At 39.7% G+C, this 13,131-nt stretch overlaps 1 protein-coding gene across 5 annotated transcripts in view; it reads left to right on the forward strand.

The window, feature by feature from the left end:
• The window catches only part of RAVER1 (ribonucleoprotein, PTB binding 1), a 2,969,353-nt gene that overhangs the window by 2,955,035 nt on the left and 1,187 nt on the right, over positions 1 to 13,131 (forward strand). For 4 of the 5 annotated variants that reach the window (XM_044084574.1, XM_044084578.1, XM_044084575.1 and 1 more), the window contains one exon: positions 6,828 to 6,908. The exons of the other annotated variant lie outside the window; for it this stretch is intronic. In XM_044084574.1, the coding sequence (XP_043940509.1) occupies positions 6,828 to 6,908 (81 nt within the window). The remainder of the gene's footprint in view (positions 1 to 6,827; positions 6,909 to 13,131) is intronic. 5 annotated transcript variants of the gene reach the window in all.

The raw sequence follows: 13,131 nt of genomic DNA on the forward strand, positions 1-13,131 counted from the left end.
AACTGTCAGCTTCACATGCTTAAATATCAGCAGTACCTCATGTCATTGTTAAAGCAGAAAATGGGTACAAATATAGAAAGTACTGACAGTAAAGAAATGCAGGATTTATTGCATGCAGTTGAACAAGTGGGAAAGCATACTCTGCAATGTGGTTTAGATTCATTAGAGGCTTCTTGTAGAGCCGCAGTTACAGACTATGTTATTCGAAGACATGCTTGGTTGAAAGAACAAAGTTTACCTGACCATGTTAAAGTAAAATTATTGGATGCTCTATTACAGCATGATACTTTGTTTTGTGTTAAGGCAGAAGAGGTGTTAAAGAAAATGGAGGATAAAGCAAAGTCAATGCAAACAGTGAAAGATTTCTTACAGGTTCAACCACCTAGATTTAGCAGAAACTGGCCTTCAAAAAACTGGTCCTTTCCAGTGTCAGACAGGCCACAAAGAGGCAGATACAGATGCCCAAGAGGCAGATCTCAGCCCCAAGGCTCCTACAGACCTAAACAATTGGGTGCTTCAGCCCCCAAAGGAGGAGAAGACAAATCGCAACCTTATAGGAAGCAGTTACAATGACTTCCCTCTGCAAATGCCAAGCTCTTACCAGTTGACAGCACCTCTAGGGGGCAAGCTAGCACTTTTCTTAAAAAAATGGTACATGATCACCCAAGACCAATGGGTACTGAATATTGTTTCTCAGGGGCACAGATTCCACTTCCAAAACCAAAAAGTATGTCAAACCTGCCACAAAACCAATGGGCAGAGGCACAAAAACAGATTGTGGCTCTTATGAATATGGGAGCTATTCAAAAAGTTCCCCAAAAAGAACAGGGGCAAGGATTTTACTCAAGACTTTTCTTAGTACCCAGAAAAGACCAAGCCTGGAGACCAATACTGGACCTGTCAATCCTAAATACTTTCCTGGATGTTCCAAAATTTAAAATGCTAACACTACAACGACTTCTGCCCATGCTGGGCACGGAGGCTTGGCTAGTAACTTTGGACCTCAAGGAGGCATACCTGCACGTCCCAATCAGACAATCGTGCAGAAGATACTTCAGATTTATTGCAGGCTCAATGCATTACCAATTCTCTGCACTGCCCTTTGGCTTATCTACTGCGCCAAGGGTCTTCACAAAATGCCTGGCACCCGTAATTGCATTTTGCAGACAAAAAGGAATTCAAATATATCCCCACTTGGACGACTGCCTTATTTAAGCAGAGAGCAAAGACATTCTTCTAAAGCACCTGGCGTTTGTAAAAAGATTGCTAATTTGCCTAGGGTACACAGTAAACGAAAAGAAATCAAAACTAGTGCCCTCTCAAGAGATAATATTCCTGGGTGCAAGCTAAAATACAACTGCCCAGATGGCTTATCTCACGCCATACAAACAAAAGCAACTGACTCATTACTTTCAAATGATGGCAACAAAGACCCAGCTCCCTGCAAGAACAATTCTGCAGGCCCTGGGTTTCATGGCATCCTGCATTCTACTAATTCAATATGCAAAACTGCATATGAGGAAACTGCAGTGGTATCTAAAAAGTGTTTAGACTCAGCATTGTCACTGCCTAGAGACAGTCATAACCTTGATTCCCTGCATACAGCAGGAGTTTCGATGGTGGTCCCAGGCCTGTCACCACAACAAGGGACAGCCTTTCACCTTACCTACAGCCAGGCAGACAATAACAACGGATGCATCGGATTATGCCTGGGGAGCACATATGGCAGGAAAATGTATTCAGGGCACATGGCCCAAGGAACAAATGCATCTTCACATCAATCAAAAAGAGATGCTAGCTGTACAGAATACCCTGACAGCCTTCAAGGGCCTAATAGATCCAGGGCAACTATTAATAAAGACAATACCACAGTTATGTGGTACATAAGCAAGGGGGTACACATTCCTACCCCTATGCAGATGAGCCATGACTTTGTGGAACACAGCACTGACCTACCAGGTACATCTGCAAGCACAATTCCTGCCAGAAAGAAAAAATACACTGGTAGACGAACCAAGCAGAAATCTAATGTATCCTCACGAATGGAAGCTAAATCCACAAGTGTTCAACATGATAATAAGGAAATGGGGACGCCCAGACATAGATCTTTTTGCCTCCCATCACAATTACGAAATACAGAAATTTTGCACAAGGACTTATCACTCTCAAGCATGAAAAGTGGATGCTCTATCATTCAGCTGGAAAGACCTGACAGTCTATGCCTTCCCTCCAATGCCTCTTCTCACCAAGGTGCTTCTAAAAGTCAGACAAGAGAGACCAAAAATTATCCTGATTGCACCAGACTGGCCACGCCAACATTGGTACCCAGTCCTAAAGAGTTTGTTCCAAGGTCCACCTTGGCCTCTACCTCAAATCCCTCATCTTCTGACACAACAAAAGAATCGGATTCTGCACAGTCAACTCAGAACCTTAAACCTGGCAGCATGGCAGATAATGTAGCCACTCAGACTGCACCTCTCTCTAAAGCTGTTATGGATGTTATTTTGGAAGCCAGGAGGCCCAGCACTAGGAAATCTTATGCAGAAAAATGGAAGAGATTCTGTGCTTGGAACCAGGCACAAGGGCTCGAACCACTTGTCCCTAATATACCTCAGATTTTGCAATACCTAAATGAGATGTTGGACAAAGGCCTATCTTTTTCATCCATTAAAATCCATGCCTCTGCCATTTCAGCGCATTTACTATACGGATCCTCCTATTTTTTCACATCCTGTACTACGACAGTACCTCAAAGGGGCAAAAAATATAAGACCCCCTAGGAGAGCACCAGTACCTACTTGGGACCTCAATTTTGTTTTAGAAAAACTAACACTACCTCCATTTGAACCAGCCAGCACAGCTGATCTAAAATTTTTGTTTTGGAAAACTGCTCTGCTCCTAGCAATAACTTCAGCAAGAAGAGTCTCAGAGTTACAGGCATTGATGGCTGTGGAACCTTTCCTCATTTTTCATCAGGACAGGGTTTCTCTTAGGACAAACCCAACATTCATGCCAAAAGTGATCTCCAATGTGGCCTTAAACCAAACCATTCATTTACCTACTTTTTACCCAAATCCACAGAATAAAGGGGAAAGACTTCTGCACGCTTTGGATATACACCGGCAGTTACGATTCTACTTGGACAAAACAAAAGCTTTCAGAAAAACTGAGCAACTGTTTGTAGCATATGCAGCAGGATCACAAGGAAAGCCTATTACAAAGCAGAAAATCTCCAAATGGATAGGACACTGCATCCGCTTCTGTTATGCACAATGTGGCAAATCTGTGCCTAAGGGCATTAGGCCTCATTCTACCAGAGCAGTAGTCACTTCAGCAGCTTTCCTCAGAGGAGTACCTACCAAAGACATATTAGAAGCTGCAACCTGGAGCTCAGTGCACACTTTCACCAAGCACTACCACTTGCCTCTCTACTCCAAATCCAGAGCAGGCTTTGCCACTGCAGTTCTGCAGGGCTTGTTAGCCTCGCCAAATCCAATTTAGACCCAGCCACCCAACCTCAGCTTTGGGATTCTACCCAAGTGTAATGACTGCAACAGTGAAACCCGATGAAATAGTACAGTTGTGTACCTACCATAAATGTAGATGTTCGAATGTATTCACTGTTGCAGTCCAGGTTACCCACCCACCATCCCCCCTTTTCTTTGCTGGGACTTTTCAAGTCTATACAACCTATGTGATGCATTTGCTTGTAGATGAAGGAAATGTTTATAGTAACATATGCATGTTTTTTGGCATATTTGCATTTTTTCAGCCTTCCTGTCTGGGGGCACCTGACATCTGGGGCAAGAAAAACTGAAGAAAATGGCATTGGTTGCTACTTTTATACCCCTGGCGCACTGACGTCAAGGAAGAGGTGACCGCAACCGATGCCAGACCAAGACTTTGGAACTCGGGCCAACTGCAGGTCGCCTGCCAGCAGGATAACCCAAGTGTAATGACTGCAACAGTGAATACACTCTAACATCTACATTTATGGTAGGTACACAACTGTACTTTCTAGAAGCTGCTACTTAGTCCTCTGTACATACTTTACAAAGCACTGAAAGTTTGATTTCTTTTTTTAGGTCTAGATCAGGTTTTGTTAGGGACGTTCTCCAGGGACTCCTCCCAGTCCACCTCCCTAAATGAAGTTAGGTAGGGTAATCTACTGCTATAGCTAAGGCTACTGCAGCAGTGATTAATATGATGAACACAGTGCAGTTGTGTAAGGGAACTTATCGTTAACAGTAGAGGTTTGAAAGGTCACTACTGCAGTGGCCACTGCCTCCCACCATCCCTGCCTCCTGCCAACCCCCTGAAATGTTGCCGTGTTTTTTTTATGCCAGGGCGTGGACATTTCTTTTTTGTTGTTCCTAGCTTTGTCCTTTCTAGGTTCGGCCTCCCTGTCTCTGTTAGCAGAAAAGCTCTGAAGGGCTTTGCGCCCTAACATGTCTTTTAGTCAGCTCAGCTAGAGCTGCCTGAGTTTGGGTGCATGGAAGGTGCCCTGAAGCTTTGGAAGCTGGCCAGCTGTTATATCCTTAGCAGAATATAACCCATATATCTAAGGCTACTGAAGCAGTGGTAAAACATCTACTGTTATGGTAAGTTTACTTGTATAACTGTACTTTCCCCAAATCCAGTATTTTGTCCTTTTGCAGTTTGTATTGCTTAAATAATGGGAAAGATTGGAATTTTTCACGGCTACCACAGTTATTGGTTGTAAGTCAGTGTTGCACATTACCTGTGGTACCTGTTGTCTTGGAGTTTGCACTCTCCTGTGCCCTGAGCTCATTTAACACTTGCCCAATATCTAAATAAGTTTTATTCAGTGTGGATAATATGTCTTAAAGTATGTGGGATATATAGTGCAAAACTTATTTTGCTGCACATTGTCAAATAGCCAGAACAAAACTTTTCCTCTTCTGTGTTTCCCTACTCAAGTCCTGTTCTACAAAGATTCATTTATCCCCTCATTACAGTCTGTTTCTTGATTGCAGCAGTTTTTAGTTCACTCTCTCCTTCAAACTGTATGTAACAAACTAGAGTATTGTTTGCCTTGGCTTCCTTTTCCCAGCTACTTGTCCCTGTTGCATTCAGGTGATTTGCGCTCCTGATAAGGAGGACCTTTTTTTAAAGCTTGACCATTCCATCAGCAGAGAACAAACAGATTCCACAATGTACTTCTCCTTCAGTATGCCCGCCACTCCTAAGTTCTTTCTGCACCCAGTCTTTTAAATCCACTATTTTCATATCTTGCTACTTATTTTGATTTGATTGTCCTTGACATAAATGTTCACTTGCTTTTGTATCTTTCTGTACCTCAGTGTTCACATCAAAGTGCTGGGTGAAGGTTGATTCCACATCTTGCAGCCTTACCTCAGTTTTTGCCACATTGTTGTCCTAACTTCTTTTTAGTATGCGACAGTTTTTCCAAAAGTTACTTTCCCCACATATTCCGTATCCTCAGCAGGTTCTACCATCCCTAGTGCCCTGCTCTTTTCTTCAGAGTACCTCTATGAATTTGGAAGCACTTTTGTTTTGTCTGTCCTCACTTGCTGTACTTTTTTGTGCCTCGGAGGCATTCATTATCTTCCCAGCAATCTCTATGACACAAATGAGTTGTTATCCTTTCACATAGGCTGAAGCCTCAAAAAAAAAAAAAAGTTATTCTCTGACCTAGTTGTGCTTGTGCCAGGTCTAGTCGGTGTTCTGCCATTAACAGAAGTCTTGCTTAATACATATATGTATTACATAATAATAATAACATAATACTGTTTACATTCTTTTCCTAAATTTGCTCAAATGCCCATATTTGATCCTGTTAACTTGTGGGCATTACATCTATCGTATGTTTGCATTTGGGCATATATTCAGTTACCTGAATCAAATGTAGTAATCTGTGTTATGTGGCCTTATAGTGTGCCTCCAAGTCTAAAATACCCAAACAGTCTTGTTCTTTAGTCAATATTAGTCTTTGCCTATTGAACGTTTTCTCCTTTAGCCTCAAAGAAATTCCTTAAATTTTCTTTTTTTTTTTCCTTTCTTTTTTTAGTTCTTTTTTTTTCCCTTATCTCTACTGCTTGCTTCTCCTAGAATCTAATGGAATGGGGATACATACAAGGAACATCTATTTTGAGTTTTGTTTTGAATGTTATAATGATAAACTGACATAAGCATGAGCAATATTCATTAATCTTTGAAGGGAACACTGGCCAGGAAGTGAGAACATAATTTATATAAGTAGCTAGCTAATTGCACTGCCACCCACAAAAAGTAGAAGACAACCTTAGGAGCAACTAATGGTCATTCCATAGAGCCCATCAATTTTAGCAGCTTACTTTAAGAGCTTGATTTAAAAAGTTTATGAAATACCACATTTTCATTCCACACTTCTGTCAAACATAAATAGTGTTGAAGCTGAACTGTTGGGAATAACATGGATTGATGTCCTGGATCAGATCTTTAATGCTAGCCTACTAGAAACAGCTGTCACAAATTTGATTGAGTTAATGAGGGTCTTTGTGATATTATAGAATGAACTCCTTAGGAAGAATTTCTTTAATGGGAAGTACTTCAGTAAACTGTACTTTTTCCAGGGCCTGCATTTAAATAACCAACTACTTGAATTTTTGAGTAAGGAAGACTTCAAGTATTGCAGTTTGAATTTTGATGTTTCTTTCTGCAGTTCTTATCCTCTGTAGTACAATTTTTTCAGTTACTACGTGGGGAAATACAAACTGCAGATAATCAGCATTTCATTTAGCAGTCATCTTGAATGTTTTTTGACCTGAGCTATAGTTTCACCATCTCGTTCCACTGTTTTACAGACGGGAAGACCATCAGTATCTTCTGGAGCTGGTATTGTAGGTACCATGCCACATTCCTCTACCTCCAGTAGTCTAATGAAGGTAGGTAAAAGAGGAACCTTTTGCATCATATAAAATCTTAGCTATCTAATTAAATTGCTGTTTTTGTACAGGGTCCCAGGATTGTAGCTGAGGTAGAATATTGACAGTCAAACTTGAAGAAGAGTAATATTAAATGGAACCTACTCTGAACAAATGAAATATTTTACTTCAAGGGATCCTTTGAATTAGTAGAACTGCTGTACAGCCTTCTTGTACCGTTTGTTATTGATGTTCTTAACATTTCATCTCTTTGCTGAAGTTAAGGTGTTCATAAACCCCTGGGATCCCCAGCTCTTTTTAAACATTTATACAGCTTGTATGACCTGGAAAGTGGTGTTTTTCAGTGTTAAAGTAATAAACCTGCAAGTGGACTTGCAGTCAGCTGATTGAGACACTAATATTACACAAACTGTTTGTCTGGAAGTGGATCTCAGTTATATTCGGTTGGCACAAGTGTTAACGCTTAAACGTAACTTCCAGATGCTGAAGCAAGAAGCTTTTGAGGCCTTCATCATTCCCAGCCCATACCATAGGTGAAGGGTCTGGATGAAATCACCTGCCACCAGTTCCTCTCCTCATTCACTAGGTTTGCCAAACTTGCTGTGTTAGTCTTGTCTTCCCCCAAGTTCTACTCAATCCACATCTGATGTTGATGAGATCATCAAATATCCTGATACAATGTCATACTGCTACTAGGAAGTGATTGTAATATTTTCTCACCCCTCAGGCACAGTCCCAACTTATCCCTGAGGGTAAGAATAAAAATGGGCATCAGTGTTTAGCCATCCTTCCTTCCTTCCTTCCAAAAGAGGTTGATGTCAGCAGGATTCCCCACCACCATCAGTATCACGTTCTTCTTTGTTTTCCTTGTCTCCAGTGGAGAAATTGGCCACACACTAGTGTGCTGTCTGCATGCAGTCTTCTTTCCTCCCCCTCAGGACAGGCGTGCTCATCCTACCCCAGCCAGTGCCTCAGATGCCTGAGCCAGTAATGGAATCAGGATCACCTGAGCCATATTCAGGGCTTTATCCCTCTGCACCATGGTGCTGGGTATTTATCTATTTTGACCTTGTAGAAATAGGATAATGGCCTAGCACTGGTTGATTAAACATTTTATTAAAGGAGTACCATTGTTGTGTTCTCCTTTCAGGAGTCCCTCCCCTTCTTAGAACCAGGACTTAATGAACAACAGGTTTACTCATCTGCAATTTGAACTTTCTTCCTCAACAGCATTGAAATTCTTTCTTGAAAAAGTCTAGAAGGTGGCAATCGCCTCTGCAGGTATATTGTTGGAGCTTCAGGCCTGTAAATGGGGGAAGCCTTTTGATCTTGCACAGAGAGCAGGTGGCTTCTTCAGCTTTAGTTTTAAGAACTTAATCACTTCTTTAACTTGGTGATTTAAGCTTTCATGAAAAGGCAAAGTGATTAAGGTGTTAAAACTAAGCATTTTCATGAAAATATTAGTGAACTATATAAGCAAAGCAGTCAATGTACTGTAAGTATGAGATGATAATCAGCACACACAAGCAGCAAACTGAAATACTTAAAGTAAAAAAACTGAACATTGCAAATAAGCTGAAACTCAAATGAGAAAAAAAAAAAACATCTGAGTGATCACTAGGAGAAAAACAATCCTTCAGAATTCACAAGAATTAATGTAATTAGTAAGTAACAAGCAGTCCGGGTCTATGTCAGATGATTAACTTTTTGGAAACTCAAAAAAAATATTGAAGAGACCATATGATCCCGTTTCCAAAACAGCAAAAAAAATCTACTTTTTTTTTTACATTTTTGCAGGGCAACAAGCCGACCAGCACCCCCCCCCCCCCACACACACACACACATATATATATGCCCTGTGAATTTGTGTGTGTATATATATATATGTGTGTGTCAACTCTTGAGATCACTCTGCAGTGAGGAAAAGGGTAAATTTCCCGATCCTCGCTGTACTGAGATCTCTATTTAAAAGCTTCAAGTTTTCAAAGTCTCAGCTATATGGAGTTCGAGTTTCTAAAAACCCAACAGTCCATATATATATATATATATATATATATATATATATATATATATATATATATGTGTGTGTGTGTGTATAGATTATCAACATCATATGTCCACTGCCAAATGCAGCCATGAACCTCAGTCTTTTAATCATCAGTTGCTGCAGAGTTCCAGCACACACTAGCAAAAGGCTTTCACAAATCAGTAGTACACAAAGTTCGAAGAAGCCGGATAGACCACATGTAATCCAAGGGTCAGTCATGTTGCAACACCACTGCCATATAGCAACAGTGTAACAGTTCATATTGTTAAAATAGTTAAATAGGATATTTACCAGCAATAGACACCAGTGTCTTGAGCTCTATAAGATACACACAAATCCAAAAACAATATATGCAACAAAATCAGCTCAAAAACAGATACTTCTTGGCAAGTTGAACAAAGTAGTTTAAACTAGGTAGCAAGCTTAGGAGCAGGTACTGTGTTACTCTTCTCCCTTCCCTCACCAGTTCCTTCATCACCCTGTTCATTAGTCAAACTTAAGACATCTGTGCTGTATTCAGTCTGTGCCAGCAGAGCTGTCAAAAGTTTTTCCTGACTGTCCTTGCACATTTGCTTTCATCTTTATGTTGCTGGATGTGACAGCAAACGCCCAGTGCTTAATGCTGTAGTTAAAGCATTCTCCATCAGAACCGTGTCTGCTGCTGTGTTTGCTGCAAGAATGTCTCCAGTGCAAACATCTGTGCCTTGACCACTTAGTTCTGGATGTGCATTTTAACCTTTAAGGTTATTTTGACTGCCAGTTCAGAAGTTAGGCTTCCACTGCATGACTGTACTTTTGGATTCATCTTTCATGTCATAGATACTTGGGCTGTACTTTGGCTTTTTCTACCCTGATGGTTACTATGTGGGATTACTCCAACCAACAGTCAGTCAAGGAGGTAATGCAATTTTAGATATAACAGATGTTCATCATTCTTACTACTGCAGTAGTCTTTGGCTACTTGGATTGTATTTTGCCCAGCCACAGAGGACATGACTAACCCATTGTCCATGGTGGCAGAAGGAACTACACTAATGGAACCCAGAGAAATTAGTGAGTGGTCTGAGAACAGCAAATGACTACTTCAGAGTCACCCACCAGCAGTTGAGGCACTGTCTGACACATGATATAGGCAGGGGAGCCTATTCTGTTTTTATTTTTTTTTCTTTTGGTATGGCAGGAAAAGAAATGGCAGGACTGCTGTAAGAATCCTTGCTATACCCAAGGAGAAAGCCTAAGTGCCAGTAAGTGCTACTGAGAAGAGTTGATCAGAAGGTTATTAGGGATTCCCTTCACAAGCTTGAAGTTTCAAAACTTCGAACTGCAAATGGTCAAGACCATAAAATCAAAGTTTTGAAACTTTGAACATTTTGAATGGAGATTGCCATACAGAATAGAACAGGAAATGTACTGTTTTTTTCACTGTAGTGCGATCTTAAAATTGGTATATTTATTTAGCAGGGGGTATGGGGGTGCAGGGAGGCTTGCCCCCCTGCAAAAAATGTAAAAACATTTTTTTCATTATAATTTTGAAGTTTCAAAACTTCAGTCTTATGGTCTCGACCATTTGCATTTTGAAGTTTTGAAACTTTCGAGCTTGTGAAGTAGATCCATTATCAGTCAAGTGTTCACAAGCAACACACACACTTCCACATCAGTACACAAAAACTCTATCAGAACCCTTTCACAGAAAGTGCACTCAGAAAACAAATGAAGGTAACCTGTACCAATATATGCACAAGCACCAAATATAAAAGCATTTATAGCCCTGAAATAGACTTTCTATTGCTTAAATATAACACTTTCAAGCAAAATTTCTAAAGCAGTGAAATAATGAAGGTAAGTTGTTACAAAGTGTACACAAGCACCAAAAACTCAAACACCATTTGAAGTGCAAAAAAAAAACACCTCCAAATCTTTAAATACTTACAATTCAGTTTGTATGTCTCAAAGTATATTTTTCTTACAAAACTGGTGTACAGTCATAAGCCCTGTTGTTAAAAAAAAGTTTCTGTCAAGAAACTTCTAATATTAGTACTTTTTTTCCTGGTATTCTTCAGAAAATGAAAAATACATAAAAATGTTTAAAAAGGGCAATAGTCTCATTGTAGATTGGTTCCCCTATGGAGATTTATCTGCCAGAAATGCAGCCTGAAGCCAGTTGCTGTTTTTGTGAAGCTTCAGAGCTGCTTTACCTTGAGGAAACAAGGACGTTCTGACGTTGTCTACACTCTGACTTCTGATTTCCCTTCAAGGGCTAGCCAGTCAGCAGTCAGAATGTAAATGTGGGAGAGTGAGATCCAGGGCTTTTTGTAGACTGTCCATTTGGTATCCTGGGTAAGGTACAACCCAAATAACTAAAGACTACTGCAGCAGTGAAGAATTTGAACATCTGCTGTTATAGTAAGTGCAGTTTACACAGTTGTACTTTCATACTGTAACAGCTGATCTACAAGGGGGCCCTCTTTGATAGATTACAGTTACCCTCCCACATCTCCCTGTGGGTAAGTTAACCAACTTTATAGCTTCAACTGATGGAGCCTCTTTAAGACATGAAAGTATGTACTTTTAAATTACTTGCTAGCAATGTAGGTGATGAATGTCATTGGTACTTATGCTATATAAAAATGTAATCACTAGTGGCTAGAGTGAACTGACATGCTTTGAGTATAGGCACTTTTGTGTAACTGGCATGCATGAAAACATAGGATGTTCAAGAATCTTTCAAAGATTGGCCATATTCAGAATAGTGAACAGAATTTACCCAACAAATGATCCATAAAGAAAATTCTTGAAAAACAACTAATAGTCTAATAATGTGCCTGCTTTTCACAGTTTGTGCATAATCTTATTATCTTGATGATGATTATAAGTCCTCACAGTCTATTTTATGTCATCAGTTAAAATTTGCTGAAAATATTTTGTGCAGAGCTGGGATTTTCAGCATTCTAACCTTTCAGACCATCCACATGAAGTGGATGTGCGGTCTTTAGAAATGTTGACACAACCATGACTATACTAATGCTATGGCTAATACCTAGCCCCCCCCCAAAAAAAGTCCATGCTGATATTAAATATGAGAATATAGTGTTCACCTGACTTGTACTATATTGTGTATGGAGCATAGTCTTAAACCATTTAGCTTCTTCCCCAGCATCTTGTGAAACCAATTGGTACCTTGCATGTATTTGGCATTTGTTGTATCACTGGAAATGCAAGAATTATGGCTATTTGAGACCTTTCTTCCTGAACTCAAGCTTTACAGAATTAAAGCAACTAATTGGGCCATAGCACTTAGTGTCACATTTTGAGGTATATCACTCATTTTTTTTTCTCTAAAGCCCAGTCTTCTGCAATGTGATCAGTTTTCAGAACTGCTCAGTTTAATTTACAAACAAATTTGTAATTTGTGGTACTCTGTAATTTACAGAATTAAACATATCATTGCTCCTAATTTTACAGTGACTTGCACTTCCACTTTCAAGTCTCGTTGCACACATTTTTCCCATTTGTCAAAAATTGATGCATTGTTTGGTGGTAAAAAGTTGAAAGTTAATTCAAAGTGAATTGCATATTCTTTTCTTCTGAATTCAGGTCGATGCTGACTTAGACCCTAGTAGTTGTTTTATGTGTGTATGTATAAATATATTTATATATGTGTTTGTGCGTCTGTATGGGTGTAGGACACTGTATTGAATGTACGGTTTTCCAACACTACAGATTGACATCCAAATGTCGAATGCATTTAGAACATGTTCTGTGCATGCTTCGAGGATTATCCTGGAGCAGAGTAAACAAAAGGCAAGTGTATTTTGCATTGGGTCAAGCCCACTGCACATCCCCTGCTAATCTTATATATGTATGTATGTATGTATGTATATATATATATATATATATATATATATGTATATATATAAAGAGAGATGGAGATAGATAATTAACTATGAGATGGCACAATTCCCAGGGAAAGGAAACATTCACCTACCTTGGGAATATTGATCTTGCACACCTGTTGACCCCCTGCCTGTGTCAACCTACTGCATGCAGACACTGTACATTTGATAGCATGTCCAACACCCATATATATATATATATATATATATATATGTATGTATGTATATGTATATATATATATACACACACACACACACACACATACACAGACATATGTGTATG

This window comes from Protopterus annectens, chromosome 9.part0, assembly GCF_019279795.1.
Source record: "Protopterus annectens isolate FY-2018-M chromosome 9.part0, PAN1.0, whole genome shotgun sequence".
Taxonomy (NCBI): domain Eukaryota; kingdom Metazoa; phylum Chordata; order Ceratodontiformes; family Protopteridae; genus Protopterus; species Protopterus annectens.